At 48.3% G+C, this 24,472-nt stretch overlaps 1 protein-coding gene across 1 annotated transcript in view; it reads right to left on the bottom strand.

The window, feature by feature from the left end:
- Positions 1-53: 53 nt before the first annotated feature.
- Positions 54-24,472, bottom strand: part of LOC122372848 (CD109 antigen-like) — a 66,506-nt gene continuing 42,087 nt past the window's right edge. The window contains exons 16-26 of the mRNA XM_043350477.1: positions 23,456-23,574; positions 19,676-19,824; positions 19,280-19,361; positions 18,841-18,972; positions 9,107-9,275; positions 7,994-8,255; positions 6,594-7,293; positions 2,621-2,782; positions 2,102-2,301; positions 1,377-1,560; positions 54-1,088 (exon numbers count right to left, since the gene is read on the bottom strand). Of these exons, the coding sequence (XP_043206412.1) occupies positions 795-1,088; positions 1,377-1,560; positions 2,102-2,301; positions 2,621-2,782; positions 6,594-7,293; positions 7,994-8,255; positions 9,107-9,275; positions 18,841-18,972; positions 19,280-19,361; positions 19,676-19,824; positions 23,456-23,574 (2,453 nt within the window). The 3' untranslated portion in view covers positions 54-794. The remainder of the gene's footprint in view (positions 1,089-1,376; positions 1,561-2,101; positions 2,302-2,620; positions 2,783-6,593; positions 7,294-7,993; positions 8,256-9,106; positions 9,276-18,840; positions 18,973-19,279; positions 19,362-19,675; positions 19,825-23,455; positions 23,575-24,472) is intronic.

Raw genomic sequence — 24,472 nt, 5'->3', positions numbered from 1 at the left:
GAATAGGTAAATAAATAAATGTTATCTTCGAAGAAAAATAAAACAAAACAGTGTAGCACCTGGCTAAAATAGTGTATTTGTCATGATCAGGTGTTAGTCCGTTATGATTCCTGAGGTATCGATGTGTTAGTTCCTCATTGCATTCCACTTTGACATAGTGCTAGAGGTACTAACGCCCGTGTCAAAAGCGTCCATGCGACCCAGTGTCCGTAGAATATGAGCGCCAGCACTCTACCTTATTTGGCACATGGGGCGGAATTTGTTTTTGTTTTGTTGGGTTAGGCCCTTTCGGTCGACAAGACCATTGCAGAGCCGGAAGGATGATAGGAATTAGGGGGAGACATTGGTCTGGGCAGGCACCCTAGTGAGTCGCCGGGGCTGAGCCCGTCCAGAGGACAGGCCACCCAGCCCCAAGGCACTCACTGCACCCGGCTACGGGGTGCGCTCCCTCAGGAGCAGCGGTGCCGCTCCAAGGGAGCAGCCCGCATGAGATAAAGTTGCCTGTCCAGCCCGGAGGGGGGTTGCGGGGTGGAGGAGAAGGATTCCAGTATCCTGAGGATAGAAGCACGGATAGGTGTGGGGCGGAAAAACGGGCACGCAGGCCTATGCATTGATGTATCGCTCAGTATCGGGTGACACATGCCTTTAGCTACATACGATGCGATTAAACATTCTGATCACGTTTCTAAGTATAAAAGAGATACATGGCACATGGATACAGTGCATAATAACGTATTATGCTTCGGAGATTCACGATAACTCCACTAAATGCCTTTGAGGGTATGCAGGATTAGTTACGTCCACCCTGCCATCATTAACACCATCTGATGGCAGAGTACTGCAAACACTAGTACACCGGGTAGCCGCCCAGCGGCGCCACTGTACCACGGACAATAGGGACACTGATAGGAACCGCACACCTGGCAGACGTCGATCACGTTCAGCTCGGTTGAGTTGAGGATCTGCTGCTCGAAACGCTCCGGCGCGAAGTATTCGTAGATGCGGGCCGACCTGTAGGCGGTGTAGTTGGCCACCAGGTGGCGGCGGAAGATGGTCCAGTCGAAACACTGCGTGAAGTTGCTGTAGGCCTGCAAGACAGAGATAGCTGCTGTGAGGTGAGGGCAACCGATTTAAGGACGATTTTATTGATCCATCATCATTGATCAGCTTTCAGTCTTCAGTGTGCTAGGATCTGCAGCACATCAGATTTATGGCGAGTATTCCGGTACATTTAAAAATAGTCAAATACTATCTAATGCGAGATGTTAAATACTCTTCACACATGCCAGCACAAGTGCTGCAAGCTGGAACACCATGCACAGTGGACACTATACATTGTACTCATTCAGACCGTTTCAGGCAGACGGCTGACTCACCCTGTCAATGAACCAGTAGATTTTGTCGGGCGATATTTTGCCGCTCATCAGGGCGTTGTTGGGGTTCCGTTTGTGCCTCCGGACGTTAGCGTTGGCCACATGCTGGTCAATTCGGTAGCCGGAGGGCATCTCGACCTCGAGCACGGCCGCTCCGCTCGTCTCCGACTCCTCGGTACGAACCCATCTGAGAGGGACAGAGGGGAGATGAGGGTAGGGGATGTCAGGGGTCTGAGTTTATCAGCCCGCACCCTACTGAGCCAGACGGCCCAGTGGTCTCCGACTCATCGGTGAAAAGCCATCACTTAGAGGAGAAAACCGTCACTGAGGGTAGAGGTGCACCATTTATGATAAAAAGTCACAGATAACAATGAACGAACATGATTGAGGCCATGTTTGCCTACAAAACGGCCTGAATGAAAGTGCCACCTACGAATATGATCACCGCAACACCACGGACACCGTGACAGACACCACGGACACCGTGACGAACACCCCGTGACGGACACCACGGACACCGTGACGGACACCACGGACACCGTGACGAACACCCCGTGACGGACACCACGGACACCGTGACGGACACCACGGACACCGTGACGAACACCCCGTGACGGACACCACGGACACCGTGACGGACACCACGGACACCGTGACGGACACCACGGACACCGTGACGGACACCCCGGACACCGTGACAGACACCACGGACACCACGGCAGGCTCACCTGTAGCACGCCTCCACGTGGATGATGGACTTGTTGCGCGCCTGCTGGATGGCGTTCTCGCGCACGCTTAGGTCGAACGCCTTGACAGGCGGCGTGTCCTTGAGGTTCTCCTTGTCGTAGCCCCAGGAGACGTCCAGCTGGACCACCGCCTGGCCGGCGCCCGTACCCACCACGTTGATGTGGCCCCACACGTTCGGCAGCTGGGGAGGGGAGGGGGACGTCAGAGAGAGCGCTGATGTAGTGCAACAGATCGGGAGCGATGACAATGCACAGGTGCGATACACCGATGCCGATATATTGTCCTGGCGCAAAATTGAAATGATAGGCGCGAGAGAGCATTCGAATCCTGGTTTTGTGAAAGACCAAAGCGATGCTGCAGCCAGCTTGACATAACCACATGAATCACGATCTTTAGAGGCAGTATGGGTCCCAGTACCCAACGTGGTTCGATGCACAGAACATGGGGGTATACATTATACAACCGATAGCTGTAATGCAACGATAGTTACGAACACTTACGTCTACGGTGCGGACTTGTCTGGCCGTGGTGTTGCCGATGGAGACCAGTTTCTGGAAGTTCCTCAGCCCGGAGGACTCGATGTTGACCTTCATGTCGGTGATGTCTCGGAGCCGCGCTCGGAAGGCGTACTCAGTCAGCGCCTGCATGGCCACAATCGTGTCCTGGCGGAGATCACAGGAAGTTATCAACGAGGGAGCATGTACAGTGGATCTAGTAAGGATCTCCAGACGCAACTAGATGGCGTTGAGCCTCAGTCGAGTCCATGTGAGATTCAAGGAGAGGTCACTACAGAGCTGGGCCCGATGGGGAGGTGGGCGGAGGAGGGGGGGGGGGGAGGCGGGTGGCGAGGTCACGGTGCGGGTGACCTGTCAAACAGCCCCAGCGCGGTGGGGCACTGCCGCAGGCAAATGGCGCACTCCAGCGTTGTTCTATATCGCGGTGGTGGGCCGGGCGGCCGGTTAGCTTGGCAGTTGGCTGCTTGGAAGGAAAGGATAATGAGGCATGGGTTTGCTGTGGCCGGCTCATCTACTGTCAACTATGGTGAACCCAAAGTAATGCAAGTGTGATGTTGGTAATGCAGCTGGCACTAGAATGCTAGCGAATGCTCGGGGCGCCCAGTAGCTATAAGGATTAAGATTATTTATGTCTCCTGAAATTTGCATTGAATATAATTCAAGCAATAGAAAGATCGTATCGTTCGCCAGTTTTTTGACCGGCTGGCGTTTCAGCCCTTTAGCAAATGATTATCACGGAGGTGATTTTTTTTTTGCTGGTAAGATGGGCCTTTAACCCGCGCCCCGCTGGGCTATTCAGCCATACGCGCCCTGCTGGGGGGGGGGGGGGGGGCAGATTCTGCCCCCCCTGTCTAACTTCCGAACCGATGGTCGTAGAAAGACGGGGAAAACGGCAATCGAAAGCTCTCAACAAGGCGGATCTTAAGAGCCCAATTTTTTTTGCTTAAGTAGGTCAGAGGTCAGGTCAAGGTCAGGTCAAGGGTACAAAATGCAAGTTTCTACAGTATCGGCCTTGCACCGTAGTTGCCGAAGAATGGACGGAGACTGATTGCCCAAAACGTGTTCTTAGACTACCAAGACAATATTCGTTGCACACAATGTCATTCAAAGGTCAAAGTCAAGGTCAGGTCAGGTCAGGTCAGGTCACCAAAAACAAAATATAGAAAAGGGCATGTGCGACACATGTTTTATGGGTCATTTTACTCATGGAATTCAATAGGCACACTCAATAAGTGATATGGACCATCTCTGGATGAATTTCAGGTCGAGGTCAGGTCAAGGTCAGGTCAAGAGGGGTCAAATTTTGAAGTTGGTTGTTAAGGCCTAAAAAGGTGTCTATCCGACGCAGTTTTTCACGGCGAATCGAATGGTGCTATTTTTATTTCCGTACGAGGTCTAGAACTTCCAAAAAAATCATTTTTCAAAATTTTTGTGTGTCGTGACGTCATAAAATTTTGAATAACTCCCACATTTTTGAACCGATTCTTCTAAAAATTGGTATGTAGGTGCACATAGACCACTTCTTTGACATATATTCCGGTTTTTTCGATAAACTCAAAATTTTGGATTTTATAAATATTTTTCCAAAAAAGTCAGTTTTTTGGAAAATTTTTGGCCAAAATCCAAAATTTTCAAAAAAACCGAGATAGCCATTTGATAGACAAAGTAGAATCACGTATAACCTTTTTTGTTACGTCCTGATTCCTTTAAAAATGAAGAAGTTAGCGGCGTTTGAAATTTTGCCGTTTTTTAGGCGAAAATGGCGAACATGACGTCACTAAAACGTCAATTTCTCAAAAATTTTCCGACGGATTTCGCTCAAATTTTCAGAGAACGTGTCAAATTGATGTATGATAAGGTACTGAAAGTTTGACGTCGCTGGCGTAACGCGTTTAGAAGTTATTGGCGAAAAACGGGAGGGGGGGGCAGATTCTGCCCCCCCCCCAGCGGGGCGCGGGTTAAGGTCAAATCAAGTCGCCAAGAGAAGATGAGGAAAAGTGGACGAGTGCCACATTTTTGTGCATGAAGTCTGGAGTCATGGAGTTAGTCATGGAGTTAAAAAAGCTGAAAGTTATACGTGTAAGCTAAAAACAATAAGATCAAAATATTTGACCCGAAATAAGCCTCTGTTTTAGCTGACCATGATAAATGATTGCGTGTAAGACACCGGTCCAACCGGGTTCAACCCGGCCCACCCTGGTTCGGCTCGCCCTTTTTTAATATAAATTTGGCCCGAACCTTGTGAAAGAAAGGAATCACGTCCCCGCTAAGCTGAGCTTGTTGCGTTGACCCTGCTCTCTGATTCCTGGTCTATGGCAGAATTTAGAGTCCAAATTTTGACGTGTGCACATAGCCGCGCACGGCCGGTCCCCTCACTAACTTCGCCTGGCAGCGGCATGCCACCAACCACAACCATACCCGTCAGGAGCCGCTCAAAAACGTTAGCACACGTCGCGTTTCGAACCCGGACTTTTGCAACCGGGACGTGCGCTCTCACCACATAGCACATGGGGTCCAACGCTCTACCGACCGAGCTACCGGGACGGACATTTACCTTGGGGTTTCGCCTCGTGACATTGACAGACGTCAGACACTTTGGCCGAACTTTAGCCGAAACACTGAGCGAGCTGCGCAGGGCGATAGGTGCTCGTAGCGTTGAGGTTGGGTAACCTGTGAGCTGATGCAATGTCGTGAGTTCGAGCCCCACTGCCGGGTCTGGTTTTATCTAGACACGAACCAAACCCTTCCCTTCTACTGCAACACATAAGCACGATGACATCTTTCCCCAATATACTCTCCAAAAGTCAAAATTATCGCTTGTAAATGTTAAGCTAAGTTTCATTTTTTAAAGAAAATATTTTCGGTAAATTGTCTGGAGCCATTTAAACTCTTTTTTCTTTTCTGCTTCTTTTCGACCCGATAAAACCCACCAAAACTGAACGTGCCAAATGAAAAATATCTTACTCAAATAACAGTTTAGAAAAGCCTCATCATGCATCATGAAAAGCATCATGCAACTATCGAATGAATAGTTGCATGCAATGAATACGTCCTAGATTTCAATTATCATTGTTCAACATTTTGGCTGGAACTGACGCTGCCTCTGGCTTGCCCGTTTGTTTGAGATAATGATTCCCTTCAGTCGCATTCTTGCTCGTTCCACACAAGGCCGTTCCACATGAACAGGATATCACCATACCGGAGTGAACGCACCCGCAACCATCATCCCTCCCCTCAGCCGCGGCGCAGTGGCGGGCGGCCCTGGGCGGCCCACTCCCGGCGCTACGCACGTCCCATGCGCCGTGATACCGCGTCACTCCCCCTCCCTCCTTCCCCCACAATGACCGGTGACCTCGCTTCCCTCGGGATTTGGACTCGCCCTACCCCGACCGTAGCGCCACGTGGTGGCTCTGGAGATCTTAAATAGACCCACTGTACGTACAGACACGGATACAAAAACACGGAACAAATAGTGCATGGACGCGTTTCGATTATTAAATCTTCATCAGCATGACATAATCACAGAGAAAACAAGATGTGCTATATCTTATTTCTCTGTGATTATGACATGCTGATGAAGATTTAATAATCGAAACGCGTCCATGCACTATTTGTTCCGTGTTTTTCTACTTGTCTCTATCAATAGACACGGGTACATTCTGATTCGTTTGTGTCAAATATCTGAAGGATCATAAGTTATCAAAATACGGCACATTATAGAGAGAATCAAGAACACCTTACAACAGGCATGTTTCGATTAGAAAGGTGAAACAAAATAACGCCGAGAAGTATTCGTGATTTATAGTTTGGTTTGGATATCACAAAAACCGTCGGCGCAAGGGCAAAAATTCGAGCTGAATTCGCTTGACTGTCTCTCTAATCTCCAGAACGGAGTCCTTCACTGACTTTGCTCCAATAGCCATTACTACCCTCCCCCCGCCGGCCCCACTCCACTCACCACGGTGGAGACGAAGCCGGCGCTGCACATGCGCATGCTGTTGAGCCAGAGCACCATCTTCTCCTGGTCGATGCCGACGCCGTCTCTATGCAGGTACACGAGCAGCGCGTACGACGTGGCCTCCACCGACTGGGCGTCCCACACCTGCTCGCTCTTGCCATGCAGGTACGGCCGCTGGTTCACGTCCCGGCTGACGGTGAGGGTGGGTACCGGCTCGCGCGCCCAGTAGTACATGCCCTCCACCTCTCGGCGGGCGGCCACCAGTCGACTGAACGCCAGCTCGCGGTCCACACTGTTCACCAGTGTCAGCGCGTACGCCGTGATCGCCAGCTCGTAGGGGTCGGCGAGCACGTGCAGGCTGCGCTCCAGGTACTGGGTGGCCAGCGCCTTGGCATTGGCCACCACCGCCTTGGCGTCGCCGTGCAGCTTCTCCTGGATGGTGTGCAGGCTGATGAGCACGCTGGCGGTGAGAGGAATGTGCCGCTGCCGGTGACGCTCGCCGGGTACGCGCGAGCGCGGGTCCATCTTCTGGTCCAGAGGGTGCTCGTACCAGACGGTCTCGTTGAACGAGCCGTCCGAGTTCTGGAAGAGACACATCCAGTGGGCGGCCTCGGAGAGGATGCGCGGCTCGACGTACAGGTAGTTCTCCCAGTCCTGGAACTGGGAGTACTGCAGCTGGCGTACCGTCCATGCTGTGGCCCTGTGTGACAGTGGGAGGGGATGTGTCATCAGTAACGTACTCCTGAGAGAGAGAGACAGAGACGGCGAGAAGGGATGCGTCGTTGGTAGCGCTCAGGCGTGCTGTAATTTTCGCTTTGCGATGGACCCGGGCGCAATCATTCACTATGGAAGGATTATGTTCTTTGTCACTATCACTTATCATTATGTAAGAGGGATTGAGTCTTGTTATTGAAAACATGTTTTTGTTTTGGACTACGGAGATTACGAGAATACAGTTGCTAATGTGAAAACAGTATGTTGGGCAATAAAACCGCAGTCCACTGTCGAGCCAAAACAAAACCAACAAAGCCGTGACCTTTAGCTTTTACAATCGTCAGGTCGTCAATTTCAGATGAGCCTTCTGTCACGTGGTTACTGTCTAGACATAAAAACAATAAGATACCTAACCGTGCCAAAATGATACTTTCCAGATATCAAAGGATGCAGATTCCGGTCGCAGGTCCGAAGTCATTAGTAGCAGATGAGCACGAAAGAGCATGCTCTTCCGTACTCTTTCGTGCTCTCATGCTTTATAAATAGCACGGATCCGAGACACAAACCAACACGCATTTTTCCCGTGATATGCCCGGTATAGCACAACTGAACCCTCTAATCGATCGTCGCTAGGAGTCCCTCCCCTGAGTAACGTCACAAATAACGTCACCCTGCAGTCCGCTCACCAGACGCTGGGCCGCCCACCGTCGAAGAATAGGAACGGTCCGCGCCGATACCGCTTCATGATGAGCAGGAAGTGGACGTTCATCTTCTCCAGGACCTGGCGCAGGAAGGAGCGCGGTAGCTGGTTGGTGAGACGCATGTAGTGCAGCGACCACGCGTTGTAGGCCAGGTTGAACACGGATCCGTCCAGAGATTTGAGGGGCTTACCGAACACCGAGCCGGTGTTCATGGAGTTCGACGGAAAAATGGGACCGATGACGTCACCTGCGGAGAGGGGGAGAGCGAGAGAGAGAGAGAGAATCATGAGTCAGACAGACGGAAGGGAGAAGTGGGGAGAAACGAGCGACAAGCCGGATCATGACGAATTGGTACCGGTGATATCATAGATAAACCTCGCCGCACGAGCTAGTTCATGAGTTTGGAAAACAAACGCCAGACTACGTTTAGGCTAGAATTCGCCCACGTACGTCGTACACAGTGGCCTTTGGAACTTGTTGGTCGCACGTCTAAAATGCATATCTTATCTTTCATAAAATGTTAGGTCAGTGGTTAACGTAAAAAGCATAGCTTCATCGTAGTTGCTCCTTGGTTGCTCCTATCGTAATGGTCGTGGTATCGTGCCTCACATGTATGCTTTATGAGTTTTTTTTTTTTTCTCTCCGGTAATTGGTGACACAGCAGAAGTTTTGGCGGTGACTGAGGTATTCGCTGCCCGTAGGTACCTAACCGACTGCTTTGCCGTGACAAATGCCAGCGCAGTCGGCATCCGTCCAAACATTCCATACCCACAGAGCTGCAGTCCTATCGCTCAGCATCGGTGCATCATCCACAGAGACAAACACCTCCGTAACGACCCAGTATCGTTCCCCGATGGGATTGTTTGTCCCAGCACTCACGTAAAAATGGTGGAGATCTCGTATCTCTCACGAGGTAATGACACATCCCTGTATTCTTCCAAAGCTCCTGGAATTTCGAGCTCTCATACTCACGAGTCTGACTATTTGGACTCTTACCGAAACATGATTGTAATCTCTATTGATGTGTAAACAGCATGGTCACCTCCCGTGAAAACCTCCCGAGCCTCCGAGCCTCTCCAGCCGGAGGCTGACTCTCACCAGATACGGTGACGGAGCCCTGCGGACTGCCGTAGACGAAGCGCCGCCAGGTGGCATACGGCACCTCCGGCGACTGCTCCGTGTAGATGTTGAGGAACTTGTGGTCCACGGCGCGGTTCTTCAGGTCCAGCAGGAAGGACGTGTGGGTGCTGGTCATCACACCCTCCGGCTGGAACCAGGCGGTGACGGCGCGACGTCAACATCAATATCAATCGGCTTTCTCAAGGTGCTGGGCGCAGGAGATGCCAATATGAAAAAAATCGTTTTACAAGATAACAGTCAGATTGGACAAATATTTGCTTGTTTGTGTCATTGTAGTACTAGCAAGAGCCATTTTTATCTTGACATGGTCGGAGCCCAATGACCAGCATCCTTTCGCCACCAACAAAGAGGAGGGCGTAAATAAAACTCTGAATTTCTTCAAAAAAAAAAAAAAAAAAAAAAAATATATATATATATATATATATATATATATATATATATATATATATATATATATATATATATATATATATATATATATATATATATATATATATATATATATATATATATATGTTACAGGGAGTATGAGAAATCAGTTAGTTTGCAAACTACCTAGGGAGTTTGCAAACTCCCTGAACGATCAGGTAGTTTGCAAACTCCCTAGGTAGTTTGCAAAGTACCTGGTCGAACAGGTAGTTTGCAAACTCCCTAGGTAGTTTGCAAAGTCCCTAGTTACTTTGCAAACTCCCTAGGGTTGTTGCAAACTACCTAGGTAAAATGCGAAAACGACGAAACAACAGTCATATACGAGTACATATGTAGATAAGACGCGATGAATTGGTTCAGAGTTCAGAATGAAGCTTGGTAGCAATGGTGCATAACGAGACGATGTGATTGACGCTCTTTCGCAGCTTACTATTTATTTTTGTCTTGCTCGCAAATATCACCTAACAGATTAATGTCTGCCTTTTTTCCTGTAGTCGACAACATGCTACGTTGCCATCCACCTCCTTTCCTTAGACGTCAGCGGCCTCTCCTCCATCGGTCTGGCGTCCATCAGAAAGTGGATGACGTCGCCATGTTCGGCGTCTTCCACGACTCAAGTTATTGCCGCTCAACGCTTCCTCCCACTCCCGGAACCTCTGATCGAACAGTTCGCGAGACATCCCCACAGAACCACAGAACAGAAATTGCTATCACTATGTTGCCTCTTCACACTCCGCTCAGCACTGATGACCCGCCTGCACTGAGCACCGTCCACCAGCGGTGACCCGACAGCGCCTTTCATCCGTATCCCGCAGGCACACACTGACCTGACCTGTCAAGCTAAGGGCAGTCGACTGCTGGCTAACAGGATCGGGTGGAAGCGGGGCGTTGGGTTGACTAAAGATCACATCCTGATTTCTAACCCACGCCCCGTAGGGGGGGGGGGCGGGGCCGAAACGGCCTCCCTGTCCTTTTCCGTCAATATCTGGGGCATTCCATGTCAACCGGGACAGCCAAAATCGGTCACCTCTGCGATTTTGTTCAAACTTGGTATACTGATTGCCTATTGGGTGAAACCTCTGAGGGTGAAAGGATTTTGTCATATGCCCTCGGGCTACAGAGATACAAGCTGCTAAACTTCTGCTTTTTTAGCAGAATTGGACGTGTACTGCAATCTTGAAAGATCTATAGCTTCAACATTTTTGAAGCTATTAATTTCAAACAAACTGAAACGTGTACATAAGGAGTTATTCTAGTAAAATTTGACAATTTTTACATTTTTGATGATTTTGAATTTATTTTATTTTGAATTAATTTCTTAAAATGTAATTTGTGAAAAATGGGTACCCTTCGATTTTGCTCAAATTTAGATATTGTTTTCCACTACACGTAAGGCACAGGTGCTGAGAAAATTAGAGTGGGCCAAAGATAACTTTGGATGATATAGCAACAAGAAGTGCAACGTAGCACGGGCGGTGGAAGGGGCCGATTTCGCTAACCCCACCTGTTTATCGCCAATAACTCACGCCATAATTATTATATTAACGTCAAACTTTCAGTATCTGTCCAGAATCGAATTGCAAATCCTCCCGTGCAAGAAATAGGTAAATCGGTTCACAACTTTTCTAGTAATGGCGGTGTAAAGTTAAACATTTCTGCCGGAGCGGCTCGGCGGCCGGCGCCGGCCGTCAACGCCTGAATGGTAGACTGTGCCGGCGCGGGACTGTTCATCTTTGCACCGCGCTTCTTACCGCTGATTATGATCGATTCGTGTCAAATTTTGTGTGAAGGCTTAAAAATGTACAGGCAATCTAATGGTCAAATACCTACATGCAAAAATCAACAGATAAAAATTGAATTATTAGGGCGCAAACACAATATTATGAATGAAACGTTTCCCGCGTCGGCCGAACTCCGCCTCTGCCGGCGACATCTTACTCTTAGCAGGCCAATAACTGCCAAATTTATGGTCACATTAGCTAGAGATTCTCATAACACTACAAATGTCGTATAAAGGAAGAAATAGGGAAATCGGCCATTAACTCTTAGCGCTATGGGCGTATAAACGCAAAATATTCACTACCTATAGCAAATTTAATCACGTTTAACCCGCGCCCAGCTGGGGGTCCTGGATTTCCACGCCCTGCTGGGGGGGGGGGGGGGTGTTTGAACACCCCCCCTTGTAACTCGGCTCCTGGGCCACGTAGCGATACGCGGAAGGCGGCGTTCGAAAGAGCGTAAAAAATAATGACGAAATCACTTCGGTCAATTTTTCGGTCAGGTCAAAGGTCAGGTCACCAGAGGTCATTGAAGGCAAAATTTCGCCGATTTCCAGGTCGAATGTCGACAATTTCCAAGAAGCCAACGTATAACTCGGGAACCAATAGAGCTACAGCGCCGCGGAAAAGCGCATTCGATAGCCCTATTAAAGCCCTTTCTGACTAATTCTCTCAGATTTGACCTAACGTCAACGGTTTTGCCTGCAGGGGGCAAAAACTGCAAAAATAGCCGATTTTTTCGAAAACAGTTTTTCTGCAATAACTTTTGACCCAAGCCTTGTACAAGCTTACTTTTACCGGCATCGTGTTCCTCTCGTCAAGACGCATCGAATGAACTATGACTTGACCTTGAAAGGTCAACTTGAAAATTTGACCTCAGGTCAAGGTCATGACCTGACCGGAAAGGGTCATGTTGCATATCAGTCGATCCGTATCGTCGAACTGAACACACCTAAGGCGTTTTCATCGCTCTAGCATGCCTCTATCAAAAGTTATTTGCGAAAAACTGTTAGATACCATTCGTGACCTAAGATGACCTCAGGGCATAAACAAGGGTCACGGACACCATTTTCAAGTTCAGTGTGTCTAAACCACTTGTAATTCGGTGTTTGGGAGTGTTTATAATGTCTTTCATCCAAAAGAGGCGCATTTCAATTTTCTCCCATTGACTTATAATGGGGAGGTCGCAAAATTGACCTGACCTTAGGTCATCGATATCAAAATTCTGAGATATACATTTTGTACATGCTATTGCTCTTAGCAATCGCTGAAAGTTTCAAAGCGATCGGTCACTTGGTGTAGCTATGACAGACATTGAAAGTTTTTATGAGGTGAGGTCACTTCAAGTGACCTGGTGACCTGACCTTGAATGACCTTGGTCTGAAATTTTCACAACATGTGTAGAATTGATGTATGATAAGGTGTACCAAAAACGGCGGCGCTCCGCGCCGCCGTTTTTGAGATATTCGCGAAAAACCACAAGGGGGGGTGTTCAAACACCCCCCCCCAGCAGGGCGCGGGTTAACCTCATTTGATCTTGAAGATATTGATCTAGGGCCATGAAATTGGCACACGATAAAGTTCCCCACCGCCCCACCTACAATTCAAATTCCGTTTTTTAATACCCTTTTTTGACTAAACCGGGCCTTTCTCCCCTAGCGCTGGGAGAGTCAGGCGTATTTCCTTTTTGCAACTAAAGAGAGGCGCTGCCGGGAGAATGCTCAATTGCATCATTAAAAAAGAAAACTGGCTTACAGCTCAGCGATGACCAGCTATCTTGGTGGCTTAGTAGTTAGTGTGCCGAGTGTACCCAACCCACCTCGTAATCTAAAGGTCGCTGGCTCGTAACTGGTCAGCCTCAAGTGTTTTAACACGCGTTCATTTTTGTTTTATAGTGTTCGTATCTAAGTAGCATTTGGCCAGCCAGCAACTGCCGTGAGGGCTATACATAAGTTTACGCGTGTTAGATTAGGTCAGGTCAGGTCAGGTTAGGTTTGCTTTGGTTTGATTGAGGTAGAAAGAACCATCTCCGCGTAGCGCCTCTCCTTGGTTGCTAAAACGAAACGCGCGAGTGCCAGACATTACGAAGTCCAAAAGACAGTTACGTAGACGTCGGCCCATTCTGAAATTTTCATATGAAGTAGCTAATGTATGGAAGAATAAAATATGCAAAAATCAGCAAAATCGAAGGGTACCCATTTTTCAGAAATTCAAAATTTATTTTTTGAATTTTAATTATGCTCACTAATTAGTTAAGGACGTCCATATTGTGATCCTCAAATTAAAGCCTGATCTATTCCCTCCATTTCAAACTTTGTCGCGTGGTGATATGTCTAAAACTTTAAAAGTTATGACGCTTTAAAGATGATAATGTGCCTTGCCGAAGTCAATGTTTGATGACGTGTATCTCGGAAACGTGACGTCATATCTTGGCAAAAAAATGTCTCCTTTCTTTTCACATATAGATGAGTAGTTTCACAAAGTTTCGCAAAAATCGGAGGAGGTGAGGTTCAAAATCGTCATTTTTTGTCCCACTTGACGTGGAATGCCCCATCTTCTAAACGGCTGTAGCTATCACCACCAAACTTTCAGGACATCTCCGGGCATCAATTCTACACATTGTGACAAAAAGTTTTCCAGAGGCCATGATGATAGGTTTGCCACAAATGACATCAGAATGACGTAATGTTCTGCCATTTGCGACCGAAAAAAGAGCTTCGCGAGAAGAGCTGTCAGACCTACAGCTTTGAAGATACAGAAAAATGATCAAGAAATAAAAGGTGTGAAATTGATAGGGTTACAAAACTGCCATCTCGGATTTTGATTTCTTTTTTTTTGACCCCCAAAAATGAAAAATGAAGTTGGAGATATTACCCAAAAAATCAAATAAGTTTTTCTTGAGATTTAAAAAAAAAACGGTAAATATATGAAAGTAACTACCGTCTTCTATCTACATACCAAATTTCAGATGGTTATCTCTTTTTTGGCCAAGTTATAGCGAAAAACTGTTTAAAAATGATGACGTTAAATTTTCAAACTCAATTTTTGGCCATTCTAGACAACGTAGGGCAAAACAAAGACCACCATTAGACTCACCGTGACGAGCTGCATCGAATCAATGCCCATTTTATGCAAAGATATTAGCTTCGAAATTTGATCTAATTTGACCTGACCTTGACCTGACCTTCACCAGAACGTAACCTAAGCTGGCCCAAAAGGCTGCCTGACCCACATAGTCGCATTTATCATGTAAAATGGACCATAAAACAGGTATCACATGACACTTCATATTGTGACCCCCAGTGACCTGACTGCTCTGTGACCTGACCTGGTATCAGTGACCTTAGATAGCAAAGTAGCCAAAAATTGTGTTTAAAAATTTTACGTCATCATTTTTGAACAGTTTTTTCGCTAAAACTTGGCCAAAAAAAAAAGAGATATCCATCTGAAATTTGGTATGTAGATAGAAGACGGTAGTTACTATCATATATTTCCCTTTTTTGAAACTCGAAAATTTTTTGGATTTTTTAGGTAATATATCCAATTTCATTTTTCATTTTTGGGGGTAAAAAATAAAAAAAATCCGAGATAGCAATTTTGTAACCCTGTCGATTTCACACCTTTTATGACCTGATCATTTTTCTGTATCTTCAAAGCTGTTGGTCTGACAGCTCTTCTCGCGAAGCTCTTTTTTCGGTCGAAAATGGCAGAACATTACGTCATTCTGATGTCATTTGTGGCCAACCTATCATAGCCTCTGGAAAATTTTGGTCACAATGTGTAGATTGATGCCCGGAGAAGTCCTGAAGTTTGGTGGCGATAGCACAGCCGTTTAGGAGATATTGACGGAAAAGGACAGGGGCCGTTTCGGCCCCCCCCCTACGCGGCGTGGGTTAGAAATCAGGATGTGATCTTTAGTCAACCCAACGCCCCGCTTCCACCCGATCCTGTTAGCCAGCAGTCGACTGCCCTTAGCTTGACAGGTCAGGTCAGTGCATGTGCCTGCGGGATACGGATGAAAGGCGCTGTCGGCTCACCGCGCTGGTGGACGGTGCTCAGTGCAGGCGGGTCATCAGTGCTGAGCGGAGTGTGAAGAGGCAGCATAGTGATAGCAATTTCTGTTCTGTGGTTCTGTGGGGATGTCTCGCGAACTGTTCGATCAGAGGTTCCGGGAGTGGGAGGAAGCGTTGAGCGGCAATAACTTGAGTCGTGGAAGACGCCGAACATGGCGACGTCATCCACTTTCTGATGGACGCCAGACCGATGGAGGAGAGGCCGCTGACGTCTAAGGAAAGGAGGTGGATGACAACGTAGCATGTTGTCGACTACAGGAAAAAAGGCAGACATTAATCTGTTAGGTGATATTTGCGAGCAAGACAAAAATAAATAGTAAGCTGCGAAAGAGCGTCAATCACATCGTCTCGTTATGCACCATTGCTACCAAGCTTCATTCTGAACTCTGAACCAATTCATCGCGTCTTATCTACATATGTACTCGTATATGACTGTTGTTTCGTCGTTTTCGCATTTTACCTAGGTAGTTTGCAACAACCCTAGGGAGTTTGCAAAGTAACTAGGGACTTTGCAAACTACCTAGGGAGTTTGCAAACTACCTGTTCGACCAGGTACTTTGCAAACTACCTAGGGAGTTTGCAAACTACCTGATCGTTCAGGGAGTTTGCAAACTCCCTAGGTAGTTTGCAAACTAACTGATTTCTCATACTCCCTGTAACATATATATATATATGTTACAGGCAATGTGTGGAATCAGGCATTCTATAGAATGCCTAGGCATTCTATAGAATGCCTGACCGACCAGGCATTCTATAGAATCCCTAGGTATTCTATAGAATCCCTGACTGCTTAGGCATTCTATAGAATGCCTGGCTTAAGCTCCCAGGCATTCTATAGAATGCCTAAGTATTTTGATTGTCCGAAACACACTTCGAAAATTAGGGGTCAGTGGCAGTAATGCTATTTGATTACCTAATTTTCATTGTTGGCCTAGGCCGGTCGTCACCTCACACCATTTCAGGGCAATGAGCTGAGAGGAAGCGAGGGAGGTATTGGGCTATGCCGACCACCAAATGGTGCGCCGCAAGCAGCAGCTGATCCAATTCCGTTGGCACGGGAGAGTCACGGCGCAAGGCACGCGGGAGAGTCACAGGCCAACCAGTCGCTTAACCCGCGCGGGGCTGGGGTCTCCAGCCGAACGCGCGGGGCTGGGGGGGGGGGTAAATTTTACCCCCCCCCCCCTGTTATCTCCCGAACTAATGGTCCGATTTGGAAAATTCAAACGCCAATCGAAAGCTCTCATCACGAGCTACTAAAAACATGTACTTAATTTAAAGTTTGAGGTCAAGGTCAAGGTCAGGTCAAGGGTACAAATTGCAAGTTTCTACAGTATCGGCCTTGCACCGTAGTTGCCGAAGAATGGAGTCATGGACTGAGACTGATCGCCCAAAACGTGTTCTTAGGCTTCCAAGACAATATTCGTTGCATACAATATCATTCAGAGGTTAAGGTCAAGGTCAGGTCAGGTCAGGTCAGGTCACCAAAAAACAAAATATAGAAAAGGGCATGTGCGACACATGTTTTATGGGTCATTTTACTCATGTAATTCAATAGGCACACTCAATAAGTGATATGGACCACCTCTGGATGAATTTCAGGTCGAGGTCAGGTCAAGGTCAGGTCAAGTGAGGTCAAATTTTGAAGTTGGTCGTTAAGACCTAAAAAGGTGTCTATCTGATGCAGTTTTTCACGGCGAATCGAATGGTGCTATTTTCGTTTCCGTACGAGGTCTAGAACTTCCAAAAAAGTCATTTTTCAAAAATTTTGTGTGTCGTGACGTCATAAAATTTTGAATAACTCCCACATTTTTGAGCCGATTCTTCTAAAATTTGGTATGTAGGTGCACATAGACCACTTCTCTGACATACATTCCGGTTTTTTCGATAGACTCAAAATTTTGGATTTTATAATGATTTTCCCAAAAAAGTCAGTTTTTTGAAAAAAATTAGGCCAAAATCCAAAATTTTCAAAAAACCGAGATAGCCATTTGATAGACAAAGTAAAATTACGTATAACCTTTTTTGTTACGTCTTGATTCCGTTAAAAATGAAGATGTTAGCGGCGTTTGAACTTTTGCCGTTTTTGAGGCGAAAATGGCGAACATGACGTCACTAAAACGTCAATTTCTCAAAAAATTTCCGACGGATTTCGCTCAAATTTTCAGGGAACGTGTCAAATTGATGTAAGAAAAGGTACTGAAAGTTTGGCGGCGCTGCGCGCCGCCGTTTTTGAGATATCGCAAAAATTCGCGAGGGGGGGTAAAATTTACCCCCCAGCCCCGCGCGGGTTAAACGGTTACCCTCGGAGGATTATGCTGCTACAGATACGAAGCTGCATTAGAAGAGTGTTGGCTGGGAGGGTGGACCGTAGGCTTGAATCGAAAGTGATTGCGAATGACGATGGTTTTGTTCTGATGTTAGAAATGAAGGTGAAAAATACACCAAAGGTCACATTTTATGTCGTCATAAGCACTTCGTGTAACGACTCTCAATATACATACATGGACAGCTCAACCTACACCGTAATGTCAGGGAATAACCTGAATAAATGGTTCATTATTCCACGTCTGGGCGGTGGCCCGGCCGTAACAAGAGCCGGATTAGGTGTTGTTCGATCTCCCCTTCCAGCTTGACTTCTGGGCCATGCGGTATTCGAAAGGTCGTCAAAGACTCAAAATTATGAAATTTTACTTCAGTTCTTCTTTGGCAATGTTCGAAAGGGTGCCATTTCTAAAGCAAATAGCTAAGCCATTTTTAGGTCAGCCCAATTTTTGTCCATTTTTGGCTCGTAGCCGTTTTCTTCAGTTTGACCTTAAATCAATTCCTTAGAACCTCCAAAAATGGACGATTCGTCAATTTTTTTCCGTGTAATTTTTTTTTTACCAAAGGCGTTTCCGATATTGACATTACCACCATCGTCTTTCTAGCGTTAAGATAAATACTCTGTACTCTCAGAATGAAATCCTGATACAATTTGACCTAATAAGGTCAGATTGAATACCTGACCGGAAAATTTGACTGAATGAACATTTGACTGAATGAACATAAATAGCTGAACGCAAGGTAGCCTGGCAGAAAATAATAATGTTACATGTCGGTCTGTGCTCATAATCTTATACAACATACACTTATATGTTGGAAAGATTCGTGTATTTCCTAGGCATTCTATAGAATGCCTGAAAATCAGGCATTCTTTAGAATGCCTAGGGATTCTATAGAATCCCTGGTGGGTCAGGCATTCTATAGAATACCTAGGGATTCTATAGAATGCCTGGTCGGTCAGGCATTCTATAGAATGCCTAGGCATTCTATAGAATGCCTGATTCCACACATTGCCTGTAACATATATATATATATATATATATATATATATATATATATATATATATATATATATAGAAACGATCCGTACCTGCACCTGGATGGTGGCCGTCTCGACATCCAGCCCGAACTGGGTGATACACTTTAGTGTGATGTCCACGGAGCCGAGCTCCACCAGCGGTTTGATCGGCACCGTCACCTCCACACTGCCACCGGCCTCCACCTGCAACACGGAGTGGTACGTAAATAAAATAGTCATGGTATGATAACAACAGTTCAGTCTGTCTTCAAAAAGGCCGATTACGCAATTCTAGCGAATAGTGTCTATTGCGTCAGTAGGTCTCCGGTATGCGTCAGGTGTTTGTAATATCTGTTCGTTCATTTAGATTAACATTTGACATGGTCGAAGGTACATACATTACAGCCGGTTTCAAGACCTGAGGCAAATATCAGTCGTGTCGTAGAGACCAAAATAGAGCACAGAAATTGCCGCACGTGAGTTGCGTCCCAATAGGTTCATTTGTTCGTACCGGTACAAGGTGCTGATGATCACCGGCTGAGGTCCGGACGTTCTTGTGGGAGATGACGCCGTCCTGCTCCACGTGAACAAACCTGAAAATAGACGATAGGCAACCGTGAAATAAATGTGGAATATGTGAACTGAGACCAATTGGGCTTGCCATGGACTTCGAGATATGGTTGGCCTCCAATGAAGCAAGAACAATATGAAACCAGTATTTCTGGTCAGTAGGTATCAATGAATATATTTATTCATAATAATTATTAATTAATTAAATAAAATAAATAATTAATAATTTATTACATTTCTTTCTTTTGATCATTTGTGACACCCTGAATTCTTAGCCACATCCACACACCCAAAGTGAGCTGGTAGCTATACGGAAATTGCACTGATTTGTTCTTACCGATAGTTGGGGCTGTTGGGAAGCACCACCAGCGCCAACACCTCGATGTCCTGGTTGTTGACGAGCAGCAGGCGCGCCGAGATGGTCTCCCCGCGCCGGATTTGGGACACCACCTCCATGGTCATGTAGAACGGCCGGTTACTGACGTGCTGTCGACAAACAGACAGCTCGGTTCGTCAAAACAGCCGGGATTTGTGACCCAGAATTAGACCGATTTGTGGTCGCAGACTGATTCACAGCTGAGAGCTCCCCTCCCCTTCCCGTGGTCTTCTGTCTGATCCAGTCGGATAATCCAGCGTGTCTCTCTCCACTCGAGTGGATACAGGCGACCGCCGCTAAGCCCGCCGACCTGTCCTGGTACCCGGCGGAACCACCATGCCTGTTACTAGGCGAGATTTCCACCTCAGACGAAGCTATCTATCGACCAGCGACTCGTACTAAAAATGTTATTTTTGCGGGTGGAGAAGGGAACTTATAACCATAACATATGAGTAGCTTAACTAATAAAGAAATAACAGAACGCGTTCGAAACCAACGCAGCAACCATTACCGTCATTGTATTCATTATTTGCTTACACTATCACAATCATCATCGATATTACCGTCCTTATCGCTTGCGGTCGCAGGGGGGGGGCCATCAGGGCCATGGCCCCCCCCAAAGGCAAATCAGGGGGGGGCCATCATATCATTTGGCCCCCCCAAACAACCGATGGGCCCCCATGGCCGTATGGGGCCCTGGCCGGTATTCGATTGTCACGAGGCTCGAGAAACCCACGCCAGCTATTAACAGCTCCAATACCAGTCTTTGAGGGTCCTACACTGACCTCTGAGGGCCCTTCAGTGGCGGTCAAGCGTCCACATTGACCGCTGAGGACCCGTATTGACCTCTGAGGGCCCTCCACTGGCCTTTGAGGGCCCCTAAACCGGCCTCAGGGGCCCAACCGGCGTCTGAGAGCCTCACACCGGCCTCTGGTGGCCTCATTTCTGTCTCTCGAGTCCCAAGACTAGCCTTTAAGTGTCTCTGAGGGCCCCGCACTGGATTCTGAAGACCCGATGTCGAGCCAGCATCGGCCTCTGGGGGCCCATCTTGGCCTTTGAGGGCCCTCCGCTGGTCTCTGGGGTTTAACGCCGGCCCATGCCGGCCTTTTAGGGCCCCACACTGACCTCTTAGGGCCCATGCTGGCCTGTAAGGACCCACATTAGCCTCTAAGGGCCCCCCGCACTGGATTCTGATGACCCAATGCCGGCCGCTCAGGGCCCGCATCGGCGTCTGAGGGCCCATATTGGCCTTTGAGGGCCCTCTGCTGGCCTCTGGGGTCCAACGCCGGCCCATGCCGGTCTTTTAGGGCCCCTTACTGACCTCTGAGGGCCCATGCTGGCCTGTAAGGATACACATTAGCCTCTATGGGCCCCACACTGGATTCTGAAGACCCGATGCCGGCCTCTAAGGGTCCGCATCGGCCTCTGAAGGCCTATCTTGGCCTTTGAGGGCCCTCTGCTGGCCTCTGGGGTCCAACGCCGGCCAATGCTAGTCTTTTAGGGTCCCATCCTGATCTTTGAGGGCCCCATGCTGGCCTGTAAGGGCCCATATTAGCTTCCGAGAGCCCCCCGCACTGAATTCTGAAGACCCGATGCCGGCCTCTAAGGGTCAGCATCGGCTTCTGCGGGCCCATCTTGGCCTTTGAGGGCCTTCTGTTGGCCTCTGGGGTCCAACGCCGGCCCATGCTGGTCTTTAGGGCCCCACACTGACCTCTGAGGGCCCGTGCTGGCCTGTAAGGGACCCACCTTAGCCTCTGAGGGCCCCGCACGGGCTTCTGAAGACCTGATGCCGGCCTCTAAGGGCCCGCATCGGCCTAGTCTGAGGGCCCATCTTGGCCTTTGAGGGCCCTCTTCTGGCCTCTGGGGTCCAACGCCGGCCAATGCTAGTCTTTTAGGGTCCCATCCTGATCTTTGAGGGCCCCATGCTGGCCTGTAAGGGCCCATATTAGCTTCCGAGAGCCCCCCGCACTGAATTCTGAAGACCCGATGCCGGCCTCTAAGGGTCAGCATCGGCTTCTGCGGGCCCATCTTGGCCTTTGAGGGCCTTCTGTTGGCCTCTGGGGTCCAACGCCGGCCCATGCTGGTCTTTAGGGCCCCACACTGACCTCTGAGGGCCCGTGCTGGCCTGTAAGGGACCCACCTTAGCCTCTGAGGGCCCCGCACGGGCTTCTGAAGACCTGATGCCGGCCTCTAAGGGCCCGCATCGGCCTAGTCTGAGGGCCCATCTTGGCCTTTGAGGGCCCTCTTCTGGCCTCTGGGGTCCAACGCCGGCCCATGTCGGTCTTTTAGGGCCCCACCCTAACATCTGAGGGCTCCATGCTGGCCTGTTGTAAGGACCCATATTAGCCTCTGAGTGCCCAATTCGGTCTCTGATGGTCTCAAACTGCCCTTTGCAGGCCCTATGCTGGTCTCTGAGGGCTCTAAACTGGCCCCTAAGAGCCCAAACCAGCCCTAAAGGTCCCACGACCCACACCGGCCTCTGATGGTCCCATTTCTGTCTCTGGGACCGAAACTGCCCTTATGTGCCTCTGAGTGCCCCGTACTGGCTTCTGAAGGCCATCGATGCCGGCTTCTGAGGACCCATACCGGTCTTTAAGTGCCTCATAGCGACACCTGAGGCCCCACACTAGCCTCTGAGGGGCCCGCAAACTGGCCTATGAGGTCTCTACACCGGCCACTGATGGCCCTATTATGTTCTCTGGGGGGCTCAAGCCTTAACTTTGGGCGTCACGCACTTGCTTATGAAGGCCCACATCAGCCTCTGGGGCCCTACCTGGGGCCTTTGAGGCCCTTCGCTGACCCTTGGGTCCAACGCCGGCCTCTGGGGGTCTGACACCGTACTCTAAGGGCCCCATTGCAGCCTCTAGGCGATAGGTAGCGCCGAAGCGCTATCGATGGGCCCATAAGTGTAGGAACCATGGGTGCAGTGGGCGCAGTTGCACCAACAATAATTCTGCAGTGAGTGCAGACAATGTATTCTGCATCCACAATAATCTGGAACAAAACCCCCTTTCCTCAGCAACACTACTTTCCATGCAGCACGACAAATTTAGGATATTTTGCCCACTATCCGTCTTTCGAAGCATTTGCTACTGTAATGGTCTTCAAAATTTGCATTTGTGCTCAAGTGAAAAAAGATTAAACGGAAGTCGGAACACATGTGTGAACAGATACCGATGAGCCACTGTTAAAAGTTTTAGCACGATGATCTTAAAAAATGGCAAAGTTTTTTTTTTGCAAAGAAAATTGCAAAGTTAGCCGCCTTTACTTTTGCGGTAGTCCATTCACAGTTGCGTGAATTATTGACATAATCAATGCTTCAAAATGCACTTTTCGGTACATTTTCGACATGGTGCACCCTCAAAGCTCTCAATGAGCCTCCGCTCGGGTGCCGCTCCCTACCCCCCCCCCCCCCCGCTTCACCGGCCATGGCCTAGATTTCTGCACCCTTACACTACGCCCGTGGGCCCCTTTAAGCTAGCACCGGGCCCCCCGGGTCAGCGCAGGGGCCCCTTTGCCAAGTTGGCCCCCCCCCCAAACTCCAAGTCTGCGACCGCCCCTGTTTGAGCCCTGGCTTAGGCACTCACACACATCTCGAGAAGCATTAATTCGAAACGAACCCACCATCAATGTACCTAAATATACGGGATACTGCTTTGCAGCTTAATTATATATTTAACATTTCGCGGCAGCCTGCAAAATTACAAATCACCGACTCTCATTGATCGCGCAATTCCTCACGTGTATAGGCTCCTCGATGAGGCCAAAACCGTGCTTCTGGCTGATGCTGAAGCCGTTGATGTACCAGTCGTCGTTGACCTCGGGGACTTGTAGGACCTGCTGCTCGCCGCCCTCATACCCTGTCACGGACGGAGCACGAGCGTGAGTTCACCTCACGGTAACTCACGATCTCTATCCGTGATAAAACAGACACTACACAGACACACCGTTATGGTACATACATGAATGTGAGAGTTCAACGAACAGTCAGTTCATGTTTTCATTAGGAACTACAAGTCTATTTATGTTGGCTTAGATATATGTTGGCTTAGGTTATATAACATTAGACATAAGAAACAACGTTTCCGATGTTAATAGCCGTCACATAAAACATAAAATGTGTAGTCAGCCGGGGGAAATACTAGGGTGTGGTAGTCTCGAACACCACTTACCGTCATGTACCCGTAACATGTATCCATGACGGGAATCTCACGGAGGTATCCGGTGTGATTAGAATCTCTCTCTCTCTCTCTCTCTCTCTCTCTCTCTCTCTCTCTCTCTCTCTCTCTCTCTCTCTCTCTCTCTCTCTCTCTCTCTCTCTCTCTCTCTCTCTCTCTCTCTCTCTCTCTCTCTCTCTCTCTCTCTCTCTCTCTCTCTCTCTCTCTCTCTCTCTCTCTCTCTCTCTCTCTCTCTCTCTCTCTCTCTCTCTCTCTCTCTCTCTCTCTCTCTCTCTCTCTCTCTCTCTCTCTCTCTCTCTCTCTCTCTCTCTCTCTCTCTCTCTCTCTCTCTCTCTCTCTCTCTCTCTCTCTCTCTCTCTCTCTCTCTCTCTCTCTCTCTCTCTCTCTCTCTCTCTCTCTCTCTCTCTCTCTCTCTCTCTCTCTCTCTCTCTCTCTCTCTCTCTCTCTCTCTCTCTCTCTCTCTCTCTCTCTCTCTCTCTCTCTCTCTCTCTCTCTCTCTCTCTCTCTCTCTCTCTCTCTCTCTCTCTCTCTCTCTCTCTCTCTCTCTCTCTCTCTCTCTCTCTCTCTCTCTCTCTCTCTC

Source organism: Amphibalanus amphitrite, unplaced genomic scaffold, assembly GCF_019059575.1.
Source record: "Amphibalanus amphitrite isolate SeventyFive unplaced genomic scaffold, NRLGWU_Aamphi_draft 001407F_arrow, whole genome shotgun sequence".
NCBI classification, from domain to species: Eukaryota; Metazoa; Arthropoda; class Thecostraca; order Balanomorpha; family Balanidae; genus Amphibalanus; species Amphibalanus amphitrite.
The sequence above is the reverse complement of the archived record's forward strand: the minus strand, read 5'-3'. Positions and strand labels throughout refer to the sequence as shown.